General features: G+C 31.7%; 2 protein-coding genes across 4 annotated transcripts in view; both read left to right on the forward strand.

Moving 5' to 3' along the window:
* LOC130625544 (uncharacterized) lies at positions 1 to 19,808 on the forward strand. Of its 3 annotated transcripts, XM_057440653.1 has the most exons (14): positions 1 to 562; positions 2,513 to 3,059; positions 3,859 to 4,083; positions 6,241 to 6,329; positions 7,457 to 7,630; positions 7,863 to 7,996; positions 8,560 to 8,759; positions 9,086 to 9,337; positions 9,845 to 10,109; positions 10,324 to 10,596; positions 12,050 to 12,310; positions 17,142 to 17,366; positions 18,926 to 19,044; positions 19,674 to 19,808. In XM_057440653.1, exons 1-12 carry the CDS (start codon positions 162 to 164, stop codon positions 17,165 to 17,167), a joined length of 2,847 nt encoding a protein of 948 aa, XP_057296636.1. In that variant the 5' UTR covers positions 1 to 161; the 3' UTR covers positions 17,168 to 17,366; positions 18,926 to 19,044; positions 19,674 to 19,808. The 3 variants fall into 3 exon arrangements, with proteins under 3 accessions (XP_057296636.1, XP_057296635.1, XP_057296634.1); XM_057440652.1 differs by lacking the exons at positions 17,142 to 17,366; positions 18,926 to 19,044; positions 19,674 to 19,808 and adding an exon at positions 15,833 to 16,110 and having other exon boundaries at positions 3,862 to 4,083; positions 12,050 to 13,883; XM_057440651.1 differs by lacking the exons at positions 17,142 to 17,366; positions 18,926 to 19,044; positions 19,674 to 19,808 and adding an exon at positions 15,833 to 16,110 and having other exon boundaries at positions 2 to 562; positions 12,050 to 13,883.
* LOC130625546 (uncharacterized) overlaps positions 19,680 to 25,670 on the forward strand; it is a 7,081-nt gene continuing 1,090 nt past the window's right edge. The window contains exons 1-8 of the mRNA XM_057440655.1: positions 19,680 to 19,762; positions 20,799 to 20,972; positions 21,202 to 21,335; positions 21,929 to 22,128; positions 22,470 to 22,721; positions 23,198 to 23,462; positions 23,677 to 23,949; positions 25,442 to 25,529. Of these exons, the coding sequence (XP_057296638.1) occupies positions 19,731 to 19,762; positions 20,799 to 20,972; positions 21,202 to 21,335; positions 21,929 to 22,128; positions 22,470 to 22,721; positions 23,198 to 23,462; positions 23,677 to 23,949; positions 25,442 to 25,529 (1,418 nt within the window). The 5' untranslated portion in view covers positions 19,680 to 19,730. The remainder of the gene's footprint in view (positions 19,763 to 20,798; positions 20,973 to 21,201; positions 21,336 to 21,928; positions 22,129 to 22,469; positions 22,722 to 23,197; positions 23,463 to 23,676; positions 23,950 to 25,441; positions 25,530 to 25,670) is intronic.

Genomic DNA, 25,670 nt, shown 5'->3' on the forward strand with positions numbered 1-25,670 from the left:
GTTTTACTAATGGTTTTTCAGTGTAGTAAAATATACTTCTAAGATCATGAAGAGGATCTTTGGTAATACTTAATTTCTCCAAAGAGAGGCACAATCCAGATGCCATTGCGTCATAATAAAGAGACTGCATAAAAAGGACATTTATTCTACTTTGATAAGATATGATTCTTCTAAGGGTGGTTATCGTTGGTGCTAGTGGAGTTGGCAAAAGTTCAATTGTGACAAAATTTTGCAGTGATACACTTGCAGTTGGCTCATCAGTCTTAGGCTGTGATTTCAGAACAGATACTATGGATCACAAAGGTTCAAAATACAAGTTACAAATTTGGGACACTCCTGGAAACGAAGAGTCTTGGACTTCAAATTGTTGTTCAGCAGACATGATTATAATAGTTTACGATGTTGGTAAACAAAGTTCTTTTGATATGATTGATACATTTATTTCTCAAATTAAAAAGTACGGTAAAGAAGATGTACCCTATGCGATTGTTGCAAATAAAGCTGACTTGGAATGCTGGGAAGTTAAGATAAATCCCAAAGATACAAGAGAAGCTCTTTTTTTGTAAGTTTCTTCCCTTATTTTTATTTGCTTTTGAGGACAAATGTTTTATTCAAGAGGGGTTTACAATTGAAGGTGGAATGCATTTTTGCCTAATATTCACAAAAAGCATCTGTTTGCCTTGAACATGTCCTTTGACTGGTATGTCACACTTCGGAATCAGTATTACAAAATTTACATCTACAACTACGGCAAGTGCCAAGCAACTACTCTTATCTTTTACCCAGATTTAACTAGTGTTATAGGTTTTCTTTTGCTGGTGCCTTCATCCGTTTTTTAAAAAATGTCTAAGCTTTATGAAATTATTATTATTATGATTATCCAGTTGTACAATATGGCAAATTTTAACTTTGCATGACTTTATACCAAAGTAGTTAAATAGGATTTGGAAATTATGGAGGCAAATAGTCTATCTACAATTTTTTTGTCATAAATTTCTTACCTTAGTCTATCATTCGTAAAGAACTTAAAACACAGTATATAAGATCATGTACATTTGTGTACATGATTAAGAAGATATTAAAGTTTAAAGATGATGACATCAATCTGTTGGTTTCAAAACGGATGGGTTAGCCCAGCTTAGAAAATCAGCATAAATTTAGTTTAAGGTGGTTTCTGGTTACGCAGCCATTATTTAGCCTTAAAGTTCTATATAAAATTCAAGGCCTTCGATCACTTACTTAAAAACAGTGACATCAATCCTATTTTTTATTGACGTCAAAACAATATAATAGACTAGTTTAAAAGCATATGTAAGAATGCATTTGATTACAGTAGGGTAGAAAATACTTAGAAAATCATTTTATGATAACGACGTCAATGGGCTGTCAATGTATTAAAAAATTGTTAACTGATTGTGTAAGCTTAACTACTATAATCAACTTTAAAAAGTCATAGACACACACACAAACTGGTCATATTATAATAGACTGAAGTGCATGAAAAAATTATAGCTTGTTTTAGAAATTTTAACGAGTCAACAGTTGTGTTTTTGACGAACAGTTAAGGATATAAAACCCAACAATGTGCAAAAAAATTTATCCTACATCAATAATTAAAAATAATATCCGGTTTTAATACTTTTATATACATTTGTTATGAATCTTGATGATCATCTTCATGTTTATATTTATGATATACTATCTTGATGATTCATTCAACCAGCACTAAAATGTCAAATTGCAAGCAGATATAAATTTTATTTGAGCAATATAGAATCTTCTGCTGCCTTGTTCTTTTATTCTGATGCATCTGACTTGATTTTAATGCTATAGTGGGCAGAGAATAAAAAAATTATTTTAAAAGCAAATAACATCAAATTTCACCCACTCCAGTACTTTAAATAGATTAAATTTCTGGCATATTGTAAAGCTTGTACCAGTTCTCTTTTACCAACAAGTACATAATTCTATTTTGCCTGACAGCATAAGCTAAATTATGATTTGTTGGGCTAGCAGAGTTGATCAACGTACTTGTGGTGAGGCGCAATCAAGGTCATTGTTTGGCATTGTGTCAAGATTCCAGTAGCTTTATCTAATATAGTCAACATTCAACAGACCAGTCAGGAGAATTTACTTGCACATGTAAATTAATCTGTGTGAGAATCCATGTGCAATCACAGACTAATCTGCACTTTGCAAAGTTAGATCAATGAGAGAGCTGCTATCTGATGGAACTTGTGGGGGATGTCTTTACTTGTGAACCCCAAACACAACAACAGAAGGTGCACTACTGACTAAAATCAACTTAATTTATCCTAATTAAAATTAAAATCTTCATTCATTTTTGTTTTTTTTATACAATGACATATGTTATGCATTTGGTCAATTGCTGGTCCACTGCTGGTTAGTTCTGTGATAACCTGTTTTATATTTAAGTGTTTGTTCAGCAGCAGAGGTGTGGTTGTATGAAAATTGGGAAAGTGTAAAATGCACTTTTCTTGTTCTTTTTTAGTCTGGAAACGTCGTGTAAAACAGATTTAAATATCAGGGAATTATTTCAAAGAGTTGTTGAATGTTGTCATGATGCGAAGCAAGAACAGATAGAACAGATAAAGCTGAATGATAACAATTATAGCTCTCTGTGTGTAACTGTTGCATGTGCAAGTTATAAAATGCCCATATCAACGTACAACATAACGTTTGATGGATTTCTAAAGAACCCATGTCTAACAAAGATTCCATATGATTTATTAGTAGGTGTCTCTGAAGCATTAGTAAATTGTAGTAAAAGTGGTTTCTTATCGATGAAAGGTATTCTGATGTATCACAAGTATTTTTTTGTATTGCGAGAAGATTTTTTATATTGGTTTAAAAACAATAAAAATGCTACATGTATCGACCAATTGGATTTAAATAGTTGCATATCTGTTATGCAAAAGAAGTGTCAATACATACATATTAGTTACTACAGCAAATCAAGTGGAAAGATTGAAAATATGCGTTTATATGCACACAACAAAAAAGAATGTGAAGAATGGTTAAATTTGTTAAAAACTAAGGTATGAAGGACATTTTTTATTGAAAATGATAACAAGAGATTAACGACATACAGACAGAATAAAAATCTGCATAATACAAATTTTCTAAAGGTGCAAAAAGTAGAACAGCATGGGGGTAATCTGTTAATATTGTAATTGTTAACTGTCTAAGTAAGATGAAAATAATAAATAACAAGTTCAGTGTAGTGTTCTGATCATAATATAATTTACTACTTTGGTTACCACACGAGATAAAATTTCGAAACAGTCGTGTCTAAAAACAGAAACATTCTATGCAGAATTGTGCTTATAGAATAAGTCGATGTAAACAAAACATTGAGATGTTTGACACTTTTTTAAAAAAGAATGCGTAAAATTAAATGTGCAGCTAAAGTGTAGTTACAGCGAATATTGAAGTCTTCCAACTAGCGAGCCAAGAATGACATGGACTTGGATGATTTTTATGTTGACGAATAACCAATTTCTCGTCCTGTGTTTAGCATTTTCGATCAAGGTCACCGTTTTTTATAGACAATGTTAAGATATTAGTTAACTTAGCTATGTTAAAGAACCTTTCAGACAGAATATTGTAAATTAATGTCAGTACTTCAATAAAACTTGGCATTGTTGTTGTTTCTATCCTATAAAATGTTTTTTATCGTTTAGTGTCATCAAGAGCTCTAAGCCAATCACAAGGTTTTTATTGGCTCTAAGCCAATAAAAACCTGTATTGCCTGCTCGCATTATGCAGATGATTAGCAATTTACAATATTGACCATTATATATTGGTTAATCAAATTAGCTGTATTTTATTGTCTAGCAGCAGAAAGAAGACACAGAGCATGAAGATAGCCACAAACCAAAGAAAGATATGATGCCTTTGAATATTATCGGGAGATTTCAGTTTAGAAATGATGAAGAAATTAATGTGACTATTTCAAAGCAATCAAATGAAGAATGTGTGTTACAATGCATACCAAAGTGGTTGTTGGGCCTCGTTTTTGATTTTTCTGCTTCATTTCAATTTCCACTAAAAAGTTTCAGGGTAAGTTGTAATGGATGCGCAAACACAGATAAGTTACCTAACAAAAGATGCACCATGTTTAAATTTGAGGATATTATTCCAGTTTTGTCTGTACAGTTTTTATATTATTATTCGTAGTTTATCGCAAATTCAAGGGCTGCCACAAATCCAGGTTAAAATAGACAATCATTTGTACCCTAAAAATGTGACAAGCCAGGATGATATTTGCACAGATGATCTCATGTTTAAAGTTGTCTGTGAAATGTAATTTTTCTGTTTTAAAGCTTGGTTTCTATCTGGAGTTAATTCGTGTTACGCATGTGCGCTAATTGGAGTTATTTTTAACGCCTAATGGAAACGATTCAATGATTTCTTAAAAACCCAAATTCTAGGTCATTTTCTTTCCTTATATTGCTGTCTTTTAATTTGCAAATAAAAATCCATAACAAAAGTCCTCCTCGATGTTATTAGACATACTTCATTAACGAAAAGAATTAAATCAGCGTTAATTTTATTTGTAATGGAAACGACCTATGGTACGCTCCGAAAAATTTATGCCAGATAAAAGCCAAGTTGAGTTAACCCCAGTTATAAAGTGATAAAAGATATTATTATTTTATGTTATCAAGAATAGTAAGTTCCTTATTCCTTAGTCTTTTTTGTTTTCAAGTAATAAGATTTAAATATTTGAAATCTGGGAACCTATATTTAAACAAAAGATCATTAATCATCATTATCAAACTTCTAATCTTTACTATGCATCAGAAGTATATTTCCATACTGAAAAACAAAATTATATTATGCTGATTACATCGTCAGCATTAATGTCAAAAGATCGGATGGAAATCTTTAGAACTAAATATCTTGAAGGCGTAAACACACAGCAATTTTGCAATTTAATTTTTAAAAAAATGTATTGATGTGAAGTTGGTTTAAAATTTTTAGGCGCATTTCCTAAAAGATAATACTGCAATCATGCTGAAATTATTATACAACCTGCGAATTGATTTAAAGCAGAGTTACACTTAAATCAAAAAATACAATGATGCTATAACAATAGGTAAAAACTGCTTCAAAATTTTTGTGATATTGCCTAAGTGTACCTCTGCCTTAATAAAACTATACTAATTTGATTTTATTCACAGTTGAACAATATTATGTAAAATAAAACCGACAGCTGGTGCGTGTAAATTGCACTAGTTCACATGCAGTGGTTTATTTATAGTTTAGCAGACAGTTTTTTAAAAGAAATTTTTTTTTTTGTAGCTGCGATGTGCTGAGCTATCTGTTTTGAAGGAATAGGAGGCTAATGTTGCCCTTGTTTCCAATTTTACTTAAGAAACTTATTGGTTCTTTATTAACGCGTTAAATTTTCTGACGTTACGGCGCGACGTCAATAACACTACTTTAACGTCAATATCTAATATTAGGTTAATGAAGCCATTACAGTGCATTTAAAATTTTGAGGTCAAATAACTTGGAAACAAGGTGGTTACGTCAATGATTTTTCACCGCGTGGCTAACTAGGGACCACCTGGGACCAATTTGGGTAAGTTTCCCAAATTCATTTCCACAAATCCGTTCTGGTATGACCGGGTTGATGACGTCATCAAAAAACTTTTGAACCTCGATATTTTCGAAACCGTTTGTTAAAAGTACATGGTCCTCTACATTTTCTTGATCAGAGTTCCAAGATCTATACGATGAAGGCAATAGGTATACAAATTACTAAAAGAAAAATTGGGAGTTTTGACGGGTTATTGCTGACGTCAGCAAAATTTTTAAACCCTTTTATCTCATTAACCGCTCATCAAAAGCACATGATCATATGCATTTTCTTGATCAGCGCTTTAAGCTCTACTCAATAGAGGCATCGTGAAAACAAGCTTCTAAATTATTTTTTTTGTGGATGGGCTACTGACGTTAAAATTTAAATGACGCTTCTTTTTCGTTTTTAATCTGCACATGTGGATTTTTCCACGGGCTTTATCGACTAGTAATCTAAATAATATCTATTTTCCAAATATTAAACTGCAAAATTAATGTGTGTATTTTTACAATAACAATAAAAGAAATTTTTTCAAAAATTTTCATAGAATTGGTAAGTAACCCTTTCTCTGCCATAACATGCATGTCATTTGATAAAATACCAGCCCTAATCCATTTATTTTTCTCTAGTATTATAAAGACACAGAGACAAGCAAAAATTTTTTATTGATTAGTACTGACACTCACATGAGACTTTGGTTTAGACCGAAAGATGAAAGGTAATTCCTAAAAAACTCCTGCCTGTTTCTTAAATAATATTTTCTTACTTTTGTCATTTTTGTAGATTTAATTTATTTTTCACGACTTTTGATGCCTTTGCACTTTGGGGATTTACATGGTGAGTACTATTTAAGGAAAAAGCAACAATAAGATGGAAAAGGAGTAAAAAGACCAAAACTGTGCCATAAAACAAAGGGTTTTATCAAAACACAGGTAGAACATGCCCTACTTTACTTGATAATACAATTCTTTGTCAAAGTTAGGTTTACACTAAATGCTAAATAGCGATATAATTTTAGGTACCCAGTGTGCTAAAATTTCGTGATTTACAAACATATGTTATCGCTAAGCAAACAAGTAATGTCTGTAGACATGTGATAGATGACACCATAAAAAGATCACTGTTTTTTCACTTTCTAAATTAGCAGCAACAATCTCGTATTTCCTTCTTTGTTTTGTGGGAGACTGTACACATTTCCAAAATAAGTTGTTCAACTGAATTTATTTTATTGAATGCTTTTTTTATTATAAAGGAGTTTCAAGACTCTTCATACTGATCTACAAACAGCATAATTGACAGCATCATGTATAATTGACAGCATCATGTATAATTGACAGCATCATGTATAATTGACAGCATCATGTATAATTGACAGCATCATGTATAATTGACAGCATCATGTATAATTGACAGCATCATGTATAATTGACAGCATCATGTATAATTGACAGCATAATGTATAATTGACAGCATCATGTATAATTGACAGCATCATGTATAATTGACAGCATCATGTATAATTGACAGCATCATGTATAATTGACAGCATCATGTATAATTGACAGCATCATGTATAATTGACAGCATCATGTATAATTGACAGCATCATGTATAATTGACAGCATAATGTATAATTGACAGCATCATGTATAATTGACAGCATCATGTATAATTGACAGCATCATGTATAATTGACAGCATCATGTATAATTGACAGCATCATGTATAATTGATAGCATCATGTATAATTGATAGCATCATGTATAATTGATAGCATAATGTATAATTGACAGCTATACAATGTATATGGATCTGTTTTACTCAGATAATTAAATTTCTATGTAGATTATTCATTTCGAAACTGATTTCTATATTTGGCGAATATGCATTTGGTGGAATGGTGACAACGTCTGTTTTGAATGAAACATTTAAAATTATCTACAAAATTGCTTGCTTGCAGTTACATGTTTCTCCTGTGAAACGTATCCTCGACCTTATCGATGAAAGTATCAAGAACAAGTATTATTAATTTTTTTTTAGGCCTAAATAATGTTTTTCTCTGACACAAAGCTCCATTGATAAATCTGTGTAAAAACCTAAAAAGCTTTAGTTTGTGTTACTTTGACATGACTCGAATTAGTGGGCCACAAGTCTGCGTGTTTAGATATCGAGTTTTGGTTATGGATAGTGTTATAAAAGCGCATCTCAATATATATATATGGATTACATATGGAATATGTCTAATTTATAGGAAATCAATACATGAACTATGTTTGCGTAGATGTCGAATTATTTCACAAGACATCTATGCTATTACTCATGCTTTGTCGTTCTACCCTGGCATAACTTTAATAGATTTAAGAAGTACACGTATGACCAGTAAAGGTACTTGATTATTGGTTGTTAATTTGACATTTAACGTCTCTCTGGAAACGTTATAGTTAAAAATCAGCAATTATTTCTTTATGTATGTTGAACCAGCACTTTAACTGCGATGGTAAAGACACTGTAAACTGATTTGAATTTTTAGTATTAAAATGGGATAGGTAGATCTATCTAGATAGATAGATAGATGGATAGGTGGATAGGTGGGATGGGTGGGATAGGTGGGATGGGTGGGATGGGTGGGATGGGTGGGATGGGTGGGATGGGTGGGATGGATGGGATGGATGGGATGGATGGGATAGATCTAATGTTTCTGAAAAAAAATTGAAGAAAAAACTCGCTTAAATTTCTTCAAACAAAATTGCAACCCTTAAGGTAGTCAAAACTTTGTCTTCCCTCAGTCAGTTTTTTTACACCCTAAATTCAGGAAAATAGATCAAACTTTGTCTAGCCAGGAGTTATCACAAAGTCGGACATCCCTCAAAATAGTTTTTGTTGGTTAAAAAATACCTCGATGAGATTCGTGGTAAAAGTTGTAATGGCATGTTTATTTTATTTTATAGGTCTTGTGTATTTACTAAAAGCACTTTGCAAGTACAAGTGGTTACAGAGTTTAGATTTTGGACAAAATGAAGCTATTGATTCTCGTGAAACAAGATCTGCTCTACAAGAGTATTTATCCAATGCACACTTAAAATGCATAAAGTTTATGAATACAGATGTTGGAAATGTAACATTTGATGTATTTTTTCAGTCCTTAAAGGTAAAGTTTATTCATAATATCTGTTTAGTTTTGTGATCATTGCATTTTGATCATTCCATTCTCATTTTTGTTATCCAAAATGAGAATGAAATGATCAAATTCTGGAATAATTATATATATGATGATTTCAGTTGCGATGATTTCATTTGCGATGATTTCATATTTTCATGATTCCATTTGGGACGATTTTATTTGCGATGATGTCATTTGCGATGATGTCATTTTGGATGATGTCATTTGTGATGACTTCTATTGGAATTAATTTTGTTTGACATGATTTTATCATGTTTTTATGATAAATTCAATTGCATAGATTCTTGTTTCAGACTCACAAAACGCTTACTGATGTTGATATTGCATTTAATGTTGTTGATGATGTAAATTGTGATGCTATCTCTGAAGTTATTATCCACAACACAAAATTGGAAAAACTGCTCATGTGGCATAGTCATATCACTGATCATGGTGCCAATGTATTGATAAATGCTGTAAACCAACGACCGATGGATTCACCACATTTGTGTCTAGAACTCCATGGTTCTCAATATATACATAAAGAAACAATGAAACATTTTGACGTAAGTGAGGTTCTTTAGTTAATACGTTTTTACCATATTTTTATTACTGTTTTGTATATATTTCTATATATGTGTATTTTTATTTACGCTGAACGCATTTTTTTCTATCCTGTCTTTCTTAATTTTTCCAAAGTCCCATCATAGTCATGAGAATATGCTCATATCGCTTAAATCGCTACAACCTAATTATAAAGACTCAGTTAGTTATCTGACTGACCTATATTTGGCCATAAACACAAAAAAATAATATATTTTTAAGCAATAAAAGCAATAAAAAATTGCCTGGAAAAGATTCATGCAAACAAATGTGTCACAGTTGAACTCACGGCGCGTGTTTACAGGTAAGGCGCACGGATAAACTTCCCATTGCGTTGCATTAAAAGATAACCAAATAAATTTGGGTCTTTTACTTTTTGTGTTTTGCTCACAGACCAACCTAACCTAGCAGCTATGTCTAGTATGCTAATGGCCTCAGGGTCACGTTTCTAAAATCTAGTTATTTTATAGGAATGTGTTAGATTGAAATGTCAATCCAAAGTAAGCAGAAAGGTTAAGGTATTGGGACAAAGCTCGGATTTTGTGGAAACACTTACTGGAAACAAAATTAAGGAAATTGTGGGTAAAACTTCTAATGGTGAAGAAATAGAAAAGGAAATTGAAAAGCTCAAATTAAAAGAAGAAATTCAATCAAAAGAAAAGGTTGAAAGGAAAGGACTTGCTCGCATGAAATCTAATCTTAAGAACAACTATGTGTCTCCACTTGATGACTCAGGTGACAAGATTAAAATACTTTTCTAAAATTTTTTTGATCTCTGCACCAGGCTAGAAGAAGACTAATTTTGACACTTTCAGTATCGCGCTTTTTGTATCCTATCCTAAGTAACAATATCACGGTTGTTCATTATTGTGTTCTGCAGCTAGTGGTTAAGAAATTAGCAATTATAGATCACACGGTCTGACTTAAACGTAAGGATCTGTATATTTAGAAAAAATGGTTGCGTATGTGCTGGACCAAAAGTTTATCGGCGAAAGAGCTGATGGGTTGTATTTTTCAGAAATTCTGCTGGACGATCATGGTAAGGCAAAAGAATTATGGGCTTCATGTAATAGGTGCGATCATCCTGTGCTGGACGTGGTAGCATATTATTGTAATAATAACACACGCAAGAATATACTGGCTGATGTAAACACAGCTTTAGAAGAATGTGGATTTCTTGGACTTGTGATTGAAGAGGAAGAAATTCATCCGATTCAAAAAGGTACCACTTGTTTTTAATGCTTTTATTGTTTTGGATAATGTAAAAAAATACTATGGTATTGTTTTGGTATATTTAGTAATCTAGCTAAAACGTTATAGAGAAGTTAATAAAAGGAGGCAGTTATTACTTTTGTAGGTTCAAATTTTTCATGTGTTTCCATTTTTATGCATTTCCCCTTCCTCAAGGTATTGAGTGGTCTACTACTATAAAAAGTTCCCGTCATTTTTTACAAATGCTCAGTAGACTGCATGTAGAAAATCTTGCGCAAAGATGTCGCCGATCCGATTTTCCATCTGTCTTGGAAATGGAAGGTCGGGTGGGATGTTGGATGAAAATTCAAATATCGGATGAAATCGAATTTCTTGTTTGTGACACATCTTTCATCCGACACGTGAGTTTAGTAATTTGAATTTTCACGATGGAGGACAGAACTTTGCTCGCAACGGTAATTGTATTAAACGAGCTTGCAGATTCTGATGACAAAAAAAAAACAATGCAGAGGAAAAACAAGAAGTTTGATTTGATTTCTTTTTTTCTGGCATTTTGCTTTTTTCACTTGTTCTTTACTCTTTCCATGTAGTTCAAAAAGTTCACCCTGATGGTCAATCTCAATTTCACCATCACTACCAGATTTCTTAATTTCTTCATTAAAATAAAACGAAATATAATATTCAATATAATAAAACAAAACAGTGTTATTATGAATAAATTCGAATTTTCACGCGTTCGAAAATCAATCAATTTTTTCGAAACGCCAATTATTTAATTTTGTAAAGAAAAAGACTCCAAAAGTCGGATGAAATGGTACACCAAACCTATCCGACATCACTTTTGTTTATTTTTTTGTTGGATGTTATGGAACAAACTTTCATCCGACCTCATCCGACTTGTTTTTTTGTACATACGCAAACTGATCCGACATTTCATCCGACATGGGAAAATCTCAAGTCAGATGAAAATTTCGATCGATTTGCGTCGACCTTTAACTGGGTAGTACTTTTCTTGTATGTTGAAAATGTGCAGCGATTATTATGATGATGATGAATATCTTGGCGATGCATAAGTCGAAAGTGACAGTTCTGGTTGATGATAATTGACAGCTGCTGTAAGCACTGTACTGAAAGAAGAATGACATTTCTTATTTGTATTTCATCCTTGTAGTGCTTGTTATTTTCAATAATTTGTAAATGTATATAATCTGAATTTGTGTAAAAGTAAAGAAAAAGATTGTTTGATTTATCGTTGCATTGCACTTGTTATTTTCCCTAAATAAACCTAGCGGTAAAGACAGTTTTTAATAAGTACACTGGTTAATGTTGGTTATTTGTAATTCTGTCTGTCTAGCTTATAATTTTCAATTATTTGTAATTGTATTCACTAGTGTTAGATCTAAAGGGTTAGCTGTAAAGGGAAAATAGTTTCGTTGTGTTTTATGTATTTGAATTTGATTTAGTGGAACACTGTACTGATCTTGGTGACTTTGATGCCAACAGACGACAGATATTTTCAATGATATCAACTCAAATTGGTTTCGAAGCAAGGTATTTGTCTCATTTCTTGTTGGACTTTGATGACATACTGGCCATTTCAGTTGCTAATGAGGGAAATGTGACGGCGTACACTAGTGACGTGCTGGTAAAGTGGTACATGAGGACGAGAAAAGAACTGCGAACTTGGAAAAACTTGCAACGTGTTCTGAAGTTCTTGGGTAAAGGTAAATTGATTGAAGAGATTGAATTAGAATTTAAGGTCTGAACCTAACTATTTTAAGTGTTTTCTTCTATGATTTCTTTTCTTTTAAAAAACACTTAATAATATTTTAGAATTAGGATTCTTTAAATACAATTTTTAATTTTTAATCATCGTATTTAAGTTCTTCAACTTGACTCCAGAATCTTTTTGATTTTTTTTATTTTTTTTTATTTAACTTTATTTAACTATATTTTTTATTTAACTATATTTTAATTTGTTGATCAAGGGAGAAAGGTGTGGTTCAAAAATGAGTGGTCAAAATGGTCTACAATTTATTAACTGTTTTATGCTAAAGCAGTATTTATTTTGCTCAATTATTTTTTATAAAACATTTAAGTCCACATTCTAAAGTTCATGGGTAAAGGTAAACTTATTGAGGATATTGAATTAGATTTTAAGGACTGAACCTAACTATTTTAAGTGTTTTCTTCTATGATTTCTTTCCTTTAAAAAAACACCTAAACAATAAAATTTCAGAATTAGGATTCTATAAATAGAATATTTGATTTTTAATTATCACATCTCAGACATCTAACAAACTTGACTTTAGATTCTTTTTAATTAACTTTATTTTTTATGTGGGTAAAACTATATATGTGTGGCCTAAAATGGTCCACACTTAAAGAACTCTTTTATGCTAAGTCAGTATTTATTTTGATTAATTATTTTTTTAAAAGATTTATGTCCACATTCTTTGTATTTATTTCTTAGGTGTGTATTTAAAATTTTGTACATATATCATTTTAGTTGCACATATTTTATAAGCTTGTAAATATGCTCACTTCTAATTGTGTATTATAGATATTTTTTTAAGGAATTTATAGAATTATAAATAACACCATGTTATAAATATTCCAGCAGTGAATAGTTTTAAATTTTAATCGTTGTAAAAATTGTATGTTTTAGTCCAAGAACAAATATTGTTTTTTGCAGCACAAACAAAATAAACAGTGCTAAAACAATATAACATTTTTTAAATTTTACAATTTTTCAATAGAATACACTTAACAATTTTTTTACAAAACACTTATTTGTTATCTAGCATAGTAAATGGTACACTTCCTATTTATTTATACTTGTCCAGAACTGTACTCACATATTGTAAATACTTGCACATAATATCTATCTATCTATATATTATAAATGTTTGTATCACTTTTTCACCCTTATGAGGTTGGTCTTATTTAAAAAAAAATGTGACAAAATTTAGCAGTGATACACTTGCAATTGGCTCATTAGTCTTAAGCTGTGATTTCAGAACAGAGACTATGGATCACGAAGGTTCAAAATACAAGTTACAAATTTGGGACACTCCTGGAAACGAAGAGTCTTGGACTTCAAATTGTTGTTCAGCAGACATGATTATAATAGTTTACGATGTTGGTAAACAAAGTTCTTTTGATATGATTGATACATTTATTTCTCAAATTAAAAAGTACCATAAAGAAGATGTACCATATGCAATTGTTGCAAATATAGCTGGAATGCTGGGAAGTTAAGAAAAACCCAAAAGATACAAGAGAAGCTCTTTTTTTGTAAGTTTCTTCCCTTATTTTTATTTGCTTTTGAGGACAAATGTTTTATTCAAGAGGGCTTTACAATTGAAGGTGGAATGCATTTTTGCCTAATATTCACAAAAAGCATCTGTTTGCCTTGAACATGTCCTTTGACTGGTATGTCACATTTCGGAATCAGTATTACAAAATTTACATCTACAACTACGGCAAGTCCCAAGCAACTACTCTTATCTTTTACCCAGATTTAACTAGTGTTATAGGTTTTCTTTTGCTTGTGCCTTCATCCGTTTTTTAAAGAATGTCTAAGCTTTATGAAATTATTATTATTATGATTATCCAGTTGTACAATATGGCAAATTTTAACTTTGCATGACTTTATACCAAAGTAGTTAAATAGGATTTGGAAATTATGGAGGCAAATAGTCTATCTACAATTTTTTTGTCATAAATTTCTTACCTTAGTCTATCATTCGTAAAGAACTTAAAACACAGTATATAAGATCATGTACATTTGTGTACATGATTAAGAAGATATTAAAGTTTAAAGATGATGACATCAATCTGTTGGTTTCAAAACGGATGGGTTAGCCCAGCTTAGAAAATCAGCATAAATTTAGTTTAAGGTGGTTTCTGGTTACGCAGCCATTAGTTAGCCTTAAAGTTCTATATAAAATTCAAGGCCTTCGATCACTTGCTTAAAAACAGTGATATCAATCCTATTTTTTATTGACGTCAAAACAATATAATAGACTAGTTTAAAAGCATATGGAAGAATGCATTTGATTACAGTAGGGTAGAAAATACTTAGAAAATCATTTTATGATAACGTCGTCAATGGGCTGTCAATGTACCAAAAAATTGTTAACTGATTGTGTAAGCTTGACTAATATAATCAAGTTTAAAAAGTCATAGACACACACACAAACTGGTCATATTATAATAGACTGAAGTGCATGAAAAAATTATAGCCTGTTTTAGAAATTTTAACAAGTCAACAGTTGTGTTTTTGACGAACAGTTAAGGATATAAAACCCAACAATGTGCAAAAAAATTATCCTACATCAATAATTAAAAATAATATCCGGTTTTAATACTTTTATAGACATTTGTTATGAATCTTGATGATCATCTTCATGTTTATATTTATGATATACTATCTTGATGATTCATTCAACCAGCACTAAAATGTCAAATTGCAAGCAAATATAAATTTTATTTGAGCAATATAGAATCTTCTGCTGCCTTGTTCTTTTATTCTGATGCATCTGACTTGATTTTAATGCTATAGTGGGCAGAGAACAAAAGCAATTATTTTAAAAGCAAATAACATCAAATTTCACCCACTCCAGTACTTTAAATAGATTAAATTTCTGGCATATTGTAAAGCTTGTACCAGTTCTCTTTTACCAACAAGTACATAATTCTATTTTGCCTGACAGCATAAGCTAAATTATGATTTGTTGGGCTAGCAGAGTTGATCAACGTACTTGTGGTAAGGCGCAATCAAGGTCATTGTTTGGCATTGTGTCAAGATTCCAGTAGCTTTATCTAATATAGTCAACATTCAACAGACCAGTCAGGAGAATTTACTTGCACATGTAAATTAATCTGTGTGAGAATCCATGTGCAATCACAGACTAATCTGCACTTTGCAAAGTTAGATCAATGAGAGAGCTGCTATCTGATAGAACTTGTGGGGGATGTCTTTACTTGTGAACCCCAAACACAACAACAGAAGGTGCACTACTGACTAAAATCAACTTAATTTATCCTAATTAAAATTAAATCTTCATTCATTTTTATTTTTTTTATACAATGACATATGTTATGCATTTGGTCAATTGCTGGTCCACTGCTGGTTAGTTCTGTGATAACCTGTTTTATATTTGAGTGTTTGTTCAGCAGCAGAGGTGTTGTTGTATGAAAATTGGGAAAGTGTAAAATGCACTTTTCTTGTTCTTTTTTAGTCTGGAAACGTCGTGTAAAACAGATTTAAATATCAGGGAATTATTTCAAAGAGTTGTTGAATGTTGTCATGATGCGAAGCAAGAACAGATAAAACTGAATGATAACAATTATAGCTCTCTGTGTGTAACTGTTGCATGTGCAAGTTATAAAATTCCCATATCAACGTACAACATAACGTTTGATGGATTTCTGAAGAACCCATGTCTAACAAAGATTCCATATGATTTATTAGTATCTGTCTCTGAAGCATTAGTAAATTGTAGTAAAAGTGGTTTCCTATCGATGAAAGGTATTCTGATGTATCACAAGTATTTTTTTGTATTGCGAGAAGATTTTTTATATTGGTTTAAAAACAATAAAAATGCTACATGTATCGACCAATTGGATTTAAATAGTTGCCTATCTGTTATGCAAAAGAAGTGTCAATACATACATATTAGTTACTACAGCAAATCAAGTGGAAAGATTGAAAGTATGCGTTTATATGCACACAACAAAAAAGAATGTGAAGAATGGTTAAATTTGTTAAAAACTAATGTAAGACAATTTTTTATTGAAAATGATAACAAGAGATTAACGACATACAGACGGAATAAAAATCTGCATAATACAAATTTTCTAAAGGTGCAAAAAGTAGAACAGCATGGGGGTAATCTGTTAATATTGTAATTGTTAACTGTCTAAGTAAGATGAAAATAATAAATAACAAGTTCAGTGTAGTGTTCTTGTCATAATATAATTTGTTACTTTGGTTACCACACGAGATAAAATTTCGAAACAGTCTTGTCTAAAAACAGAAACATTCTATGCAGAATTGTGCTTATAGAATAAGTCGATGTAAACAAAACATTGAGATGTTTGACACTTTTTAAAAAAAGAATGCGTAAAATTAAATGTGCAGCTAAAGTTTAGTTACAGCGAATATTGAAGTAAATCTTCCAACTAGCGAGCCAAGAATGACATGGACTTGGATGATTTTTATGTTGACGAATAACCAATTTCTTGTCCTGTGTTTAGCATTTTCGATCCAGGTCACCGTTTTTTATAGACAATGTTAAGATATTAGTTAACTTAGCTATGTTAAAGAACCTTTCAGACAGAATATTGTAAATTAATGTCAGTACTTCAATAAAACTTGGCATTGTTGTTGCTTCTATCCTATAAAATGTTTTTTGTCGTTTAGTGTCATCAAGAGCTCTAAGCCAATAAAAACCTGTATTGCCTGCTCGCATTATGCAGATGATTAGCAATTTACAATATTGACCATTATATATTGGTTAATCAAATTAGCTGTATTTTATTGTCTAGCAGCAGAAAGAAGACACAGAGCATGAAGATAGCCACAAACCAAAGAAAGATATGATGCCTTTGAATATTATTGGGAGATTTCAGTTTAGAAACGATGAAGAAATTAATGTGACTATTTCAAAGCAATCAAATGAAGAATGTGTGTTACAATGCATACCAAAGTGGTTGTTGGGCATCGTTTTTGATTTTTCTGCTTCATTCCAATTTCCACTAAAAAGTTTCAGGGTAAGCAGTAATATATGCGCAAACACAAATAAGTTACCTAGCAAAAGATGCACCATGTTTAAATTTGAAGATATTATTCCATTTTTGTCTGTACAGTTTTTATATTATTATTCATAGTTTATCATAAGTTCAAGGGCTGCCACAAATCCAGGTTGAAATAGACAATAATTTGTACCCTAAAAATGTGACAAACCATGAGGATATTTGCACAGATGATCTCATGTTTAAAGTTGTCTGTGAAATGTAATTTTTCTGTTTTAAAACTTGGTTTCTATCTGGAGTTAATTCGTGTTACGCATGTGCGCTAATTGGAGTTATTTTTTAATGCCTAATGGAAACGATTCAATGATTTCCTAAGAACCCATGTTCAACTAGAATTAACATGCAGGGCTAAATATAAAAAATATGATATTTTAACGTTCAGTAACACATACCAGCTTTTATGAGTTTCTCATTAAGTTTATCATTAATAAGATTATATATTATTTATTGTACAAGATGGCGATATTCACAGATCCAAATTCTAGGTCATTTTCTTACCTTATTTTGCTATCTTTTAATTTGCAAATGAAAACCCATAACAAAAGTCCTCCTCGATGTTATTAGACATACTTTATTAACGAAAAGAATCAAATCAGTGTTAATTTTATTTGTAGTGGAAACGACCTATGGTACGCTCCGAAAAATTTATGCCAGATAAAAACCAAGTTGAACTAACCCTAGATATAAAGGGATGAAAGATATTATTATTTTATGTTATCAAGAAAAGTAATAAGATTTAAATGTTTGAAATCTGGGAACCTACAATTAAACAAAAGATCATGAATCATCATTATCAAACTTCTAAACTTTACTAAACATCAGAAGTATATTTCCATACTGAAAAAAAAATTATATTATGCTGATTACATCGTCAGCATTAATGTCAAAAGATCGGATGGAAATCTTAGGAACTAAATATCTTGAAGGCGTAAACACACAGCAATTTTGCAATTTAATTTTTAAAAAAATGTATTGATGTGAAGTTTGTTTAAAATTGTTAGGCGCATTTCCTAAAAGATAATACTGCAATCATGCTGAAATTATTATACAACCTGCGAATTGATTTTAAAGCAGAGTTACACTTAAATCAAAAAATACAATGATGCTATAACAATAGGTAAAAACTGCTTCAAAATTTTTGTGATATTGCTTAAGTGTACCTCTGCCTTAATAAAACTATACTAATTTGATTTTATTCACAGTTGAACAATATTATGTAAAATAAAACCGACAGCTGGTGCGTGTAAATTGCACTAGTTCACATGCAGCGGTTTATTTATAGTTTAGCAGACAGTTTTTTAAAAGAAAAATTTTTTTTTTGTAGCTGCGATGTGCTGAGCTATCTGTTTTGAAGGAATAGGAGGCTAATGTTGCCCTTGTTTTGAAGGAATAGGAGGCTAATGTTGCCCTTGTTTCCAATTTTACTTAAGAAACTTATTGGTTCTTTATTAACGCGTTAAATTTTCGTTACGGCGCGACGTCAATAACACTACTTTAACGTCAATATCTTATATTAGGTTAATGAAGCCATTACAGTGCATTTAAAATTTTGAGGTCAAATAACTTGGAAACAAGGTGGTGACGTCAATGATTTTTCACCGCGTGGCTAACTAGGGACCACCTGGGACCAATTTGGGTAAGTTTCCCAAATTCATTTCCACAAATCCGTTCTGGTATGACCGGGTTGATGACGTCATCAAAAAACTTTTGAACCTCAATATTTTCGAAACCGTTTGTCAAAAGTACATGGTCTTCTACATTTTCTTGATCAGAGTTCCAAGATCTATACGATGAAGGCAATAGGTATACAAATTACTAAAAGAAAAATTGGAAGTTTTGACGGGTTATTGCTGACGTCAGCAAAATTTTTAAACCCTTTTATCTCATTAACCGCTCATCAAAAGCACATGATCATATGCATTTTCTTGATCAGCGCTTTAAGCTCTACACAATAGAGGCAACGTGAAAACAAGCTTCTAAATTATTTTTTTTGTGGATGGGCTACTGACATTAAAATTTAAATGACGCTTCTTTTTCGTTTTTATTCTGCACATGTGGATTTTTCCACGGGCTTTATCGACTAGTAATCTAAATAATATCTATTTTCCAAATATTAAACTGCAAAATTGATGTGTGTATTTTTACAATAACAATGAAAGAAATTTTTTCAAAAATTTTCATAGAATTGGTAAGTAACCCTTTCTCTGCCATAACATGCATGTCATTTGATAAAATACCAGCCCTAATCCATTTCTTTTTTTCTAGTATTATAAAGACACAGAGACAAGCAAAAATTTTTTATTGATTAGTACTGACACTCACATGAGACTTTGGTTTAGACCGAAAGATGAAAGGTAATTCCTAAAAAACTCCTGCCTGTTTCTTAAATAATATTTTCTTACTTTTGTCATTTTTGTAGATTTAATTTATTTTTCACGACTTTTGATGCCTTTTGCACTTTGGGGATTTACATGGTGAGTACTATTTAAGGAAAAAGCAACAATAAGATGGAAAAGGAGTAAAAAGACCAAAACTGTGCCATAAAACAAAGGGTTTTATCAAAACACAGGTAAAACATGCCCTACTTTACTTGATAATACAATTCTTTGTCAAAGTTAGGTTTACACTAAATGCTAAATAGCGATATAATTTTAGGTACCCAGTGTGAACTTAAGTCTAAAATCTCGTGATTTACAAACATATGTTATCGCTAAGCAAACAAGTAAATGTCTGTAGACATGTGATAGATGACACCATAAAAAGATCACTGTTTTTTCACTTTCTAAATTAGCAGCAACAATCTCGTATTTCCTTCTTTGTTTTGTGGGAGACTGTACACATTTCCAAAATAAGTTGTTCAACTGAATTTATTTTATTGAATGCTTTTTTTATTATAAAGGAGTTTCAAGACTCTTCATACTGATCTACAAACAGCATAATTGACAGCATCATGTATAATTGACAGCATCATGTATAATTGACAGCATCATGTATAATTGACAGCATCATGTATAATTGACAGCATCATGTATAATTGACAGCATCATGTATAATTGACAGCATCGTGTATAATTGACAGCATCGTGTATAATTGACAGCATCATGTACAATTGATAGCATCATGTATAATTGACAGCATCATGTATAATTGGTAGCATCATGTATAATTGGTAGCATCATGTATAATTGGTAGCATCATGTATGATTGACAGCATCATGTATAATTGACAGCATCATGTATGATTGACAGCATCATGTATAATTGACAGCATCATGTATAATTGATAGCATCATGTATAATTGATAGCATAATGTATAATTGACAGCGTAATGTATCGTTATACAATGTATATGGATCTGTTTTACTCAGATAATTAAATTTCTATGTAGATTATTCATTTCGAAACTGATTTCTATATTTGGCGAATATGCATTTGGTGGAATGGTGACAACGTCTGTTTTGAATGAAACATTTAAAATTATCTACAAAATTGCTTGCTTGCAGTTACATGTTTCTCCTGTGAAACGTATCCTCGACCTTATCGATGAAAGTATCAAGAACAAGTATTATTAATTTTTTTTAGGCCTAAAGAATGTTTTTCTCTGACACAAAGCTCCATTGATAAATCTGTGTAAAAACCTAAAAAGCTTTAGTTTGTGTTACTTTGACATGACTCGAATTAGTGGGCCACAAGTCCGCGTGTTTAGATATCGAGTTTTGGTTATTGATAGTGTTATAAAAGCGCATCTCATAATATATATGGATTACATATGGAATATGTCTATTTTATAGGAAATCAATACATGAACTATGTTTGCGTAGATGTCGAATTATTCCACAAGACATCTATGCTATTACTCATGCTTTGTCGTTCTACCCTGGCATAACTTTAATAGATTTAAGAAGTACACGTATGACCAGTAAAGGTACTTGATTATTGGTTGTTAATTTGACATTTAACGTCTCTCTGGAAACGTTATAGTTAAAAATCAGCAATTATTTCTTTATGTATGTTGAACCAGCACTTTAACTGCGATGGTAAAGAAACTGTAAACTGATTTGAATTTTTAATATTAAAATGGGATAAGTAGATCTATCTAGATAGATAGATAGATAGATAGATAGATAGATAGATAGATGGATAGGTGGATAGGTGGATAGGTGGATAGGTGGATAGGTGGATAGGTGGATAGGTGGATAGATGGGATGGATGGGATGGATGGGATGGATGGGATAGATGGGATAGATCGAATGTTTCTGAGAGAAGTAAAGAAAAAAAATTGAAGAAAAAACTCGCTTAAATTTCTTCAAACAAAATTGCAACCCTTAAGGTAGTCAAAACTTTGTCTTCCCTCGGTCAGTTTTTTTACACCCTAAATTCAGGAAAATAGACCAAACTTTGTCTAGCCAGGAGTTATCACAAAGTCGGACATCCCCCAAAATAGTTTTTGTTGGTTAAAAAATACCTCGATGACATTCGTGGTAAAAGTTGTAACGGCATGTTTATTTTATTTTATAGGTCTTGTGTATTTACTAAAAGCACTTTGCAAGTACAAGTGGTTACAGAGTTTAGATTTTGGACAAAATGAAGCTATTGATTCTCGAGAAACAAGATCTGCTCTACAAGAGTATCTATCCAATGCACACTTAAAATGCATAAAGTTTCGCAGTACAGATGTTGGAAATGTAACATTTGATGTATTTTTTCAGTCCTTAAAGGTAAAGTTTATTCATAATATCTGTTTAGTTTTGTGATCATTGCATTTTGATCATTCCATTCTCATTTTTGTTATCCAAAATGAGAATGAAATGATCAAATTCTGGAACAATTATATATACGATGATTTCAGTTGCGATGATTTCAGTTCCGATGATTTCATTTGCGATGATTTCATATTTTCATGATTCCATTTGGGACGATTTTATTTGCGATGATGTCATTTGCGATGATGTCATTTTGGATGATTTCATTTGTGATGATTTTTATTGGGATTAATTTTGTTTGACAAGATTTTATCATGTTTTTATGATAAATTCAATTGCATAGATTCTTGTTTCAGACTCACAAAACGCTTACTGATGTTCATATTGCATTTAATGTTGTTGATGATGTAAATTGTGATGCTATCTCTGAAGTTATTATCCACAACACAAAGTTGGAAAAACTGCTCATGTGGCATAGTCATATCACTGATCATGGTGCCAATGTATTGATAAATGCTGTAAACCAACGACCGATGGATTCACCACATTTGTGTCTAGAACTCCATGGTTCTCAATATATATATGAAGAAACAATGAAACATTTTGACGTAAGTGAGGTTCTTTAGTTAATACGTTTTTACCATATTTTTATTACTGTTTTGTATATATTTCTATATATGTGTATTTTTATTTACGCTGAACGCATTTTTTTCTATCCTGTCTTTCTTAATTTCTCCAAAGCACCATCATAGCCCTGAGAATATGCTCATATCGCTTAAATCGCTACAACCAAATTATAAAGACTCAGTTAGTTATCTGACTGACCTATATTTGGCCATAAACACAAAAAAATAATATATTTTTAAGCAATAAAAGCAATAAAAAATTGGCTGGAAAAGTTTCATGCAAACAAATGTGTCACAGTTGAACACACGGCGCCTGTTTACAGGTAAGGCGCACAGATAAACTTGCCATTGCGTTTAATTAAAAGATAGTTTTGCTCACAGACCATCCTAACCTAGCAGCTATGCCTAGTATGCTAATGGCCTTAGGGTCACGTTTCTAAAATCTAGTTATTTTATAGGAATGTGTTAGATTGAAATGTCAATCCAAAGTAAGCAGAAAGGTTAAGGTATCGGGACAAAGCTCGGATTTTGTGGAAGCACTTACTGGAAACAAAATTCAGGAAATTGTGGGTAAAACTTCTAATGGTGAAGAAATAGAAAAGGAAATTGAAACGCTCAAATTAAAAGAAGAAATTCAATCAAAAGAAAAGGTTGAAAGGAAAGGACTTGCTCGCATGAAATCTAATCTTAAGAACAACTATGTGTCTCCACTTGATGACTCAGGTGACAAGATTAAAATACTTTTCTAAATTTTTTTTGATCTCTGCACCAGGCTAGAAGAAGACTAATTTTGACACTTTCAGTATCGCGCTTTTTGTATCCTATCCTAAGTAACAATATCACGGTTGTTCATTATTGTGTTCTGCAGCTAGTGGTTAAGAAATTAGCAATTATAGATCACACGGTCTGACTTAAACGTAAGGATCTGTATATTTAGAAAAAATGGTTGCGTATGTGCTGGACCAAAAGTTTATCGGCGAAAGAGCTGATGGGTTGTATTTTTCAGAAATTCTGCTGGACGATCATGGTAAGGCAAAAGAATTATGGGCTTCATGTAATAGGTGCGATCATCCTGTGCTGGACGTGGTAGCATATTATTGTAATAGTAACACACGCAAGAATTTACTGGCTGATGTAAACGCAGCTTTAGAAGAATGTGGATTTCTTGGACTTGTGATTGAAGAGGAAGAAATTCATCCGATTCAAAAAGGTACCACTTGTTTTTAATGCTTTTATTGTTTTGGATAAAGTAAAAAAATACTATGGTATTGTTTTGGTATATTTAGTAATCTAGCTAAAACGTTATAGAGAAGTTAAAAAAAGGAGGCAGTTATTACTTTTGTAGGTTCAAATTTTTTATGTGTTTCCATTTTTATGCATTTCCCCTTCCTCAAGGTATTGAGTGGTCTACTACTATAAAAAGTTCCCGTCATTTTTTACAAATGCTCAGTAGACTGCATGTAGAAAATCTTGCGCAAAGATGTCGCCGATCCGATTTTCCATCTGTCTTGGAAATGGAAGGTCGGGTGGGATGTTGGATGTAAATTCAAATATCGGATGAAATCGAATTTCTTGTTTGTGACACATCTTTCATCCGACACGTGAGTTTAGTAATTTGAATTTTCACGATGGAGGACAGAACTTTGCTCGCAACGGTAATTGTATTAAACGAGCTTGCAGATTCTGATGACGAAAAAAAAAACAATGCAGAGGAAAAACAAGAAGTTTGATTTGATTTCTTTTTTTCTGGCATTTTGCTTTTTTCACTTGTTCTTTACTCTTTCCATGTAGTTCAAAAACTTCACCCTGATGGTCAATCTCAATTTCACCATCACTACCAGATTTCTTAATTTCTTCAATAAAATAAAACAAAATATAATATTCAATATAATAAAACAAAACAGTGTTATTTTGAATGAATTCGAATTTTCACGCGTTCGAAAATCAATCAATTTTTTTGAAACGCCAATTATTTAATTTTGTAAAGAAAAAGACTCCAAAAGTCGGATGAAATGGTACACCAAACCTATCCGACATCACTTTTGTTTATTTTTTTGTTGGATGTTCTGGAACAAACTTTCATCCGACCTCATCCGACTTGATTTAGCACTTTTTTGGAAAATTTTGTTTTTTTGTACATACGCAAACCGATCCGACATTTCATCCGACATGGGAAAAATCTCAAGTCGAATGAAAATTTCGGTCGATTTGCGTCGACCTTTAACTGGGTAGTACTTTTCTTGTATGTTGAAAATGTGCAGCCATTATGATGATGATGATGAATATCTTGGCGATGCATAAGTCGATGAGTGACAGTTCTGGTTGATGATTATTGACAGCTGCTATAAGCACTGTACTGAAAGACGAATGACATTTCTTATTTGTATTTCATCCTTGCAGTGCTTGTTATTTTCAATAATTTGTAAATGTATTTACTGGCATATAATCTGAATTTGTTTAAAAGTAAAGAAAAAGATTGTTTGATTTATCGTTGCATTGCACTTGTTATTTTCCCTAAATAAACCTAGCGGTGAAGACAGTTTTTAATAAGTACACTGGTTAATGTTGGTTATTTGTAATTCTGTCTGTCCAGCTTATTATTTTCAATTATTTGTAATTGTATTCACTAGTGTTAGATCTAAAGGGTTAGCTGTAAAGGGAAAATAGTTTTGTTGTGTTTTATGTATTTGAATTTGATTTAGTGGAACACTGTACTGATCTTGGTGACTTTGATGCCAGCAGACGACAGATATTTTCAATGATATCAACTCAAATTGGTTTCGAAGCAAGGTATTTGTCTCATTTCACAAAGGTTTATTAATTACATTTCTATTTTTAATTCATCAAAGTATGCAACACTCATTCGTTCCAGGCTTTTATAAATTTAATCTACCCACGACCGGGAAAGATAGTAGCGTATGCGTTTTAAGA

This window comes from Hydractinia symbiolongicarpus, chromosome 14 (assembly GCF_029227915.1).
Source record: "Hydractinia symbiolongicarpus strain clone_291-10 chromosome 14, HSymV2.1, whole genome shotgun sequence".
NCBI classification, from domain to species: domain Eukaryota; kingdom Metazoa; phylum Cnidaria; class Hydrozoa; order Anthoathecata; family Hydractiniidae; genus Hydractinia; species Hydractinia symbiolongicarpus.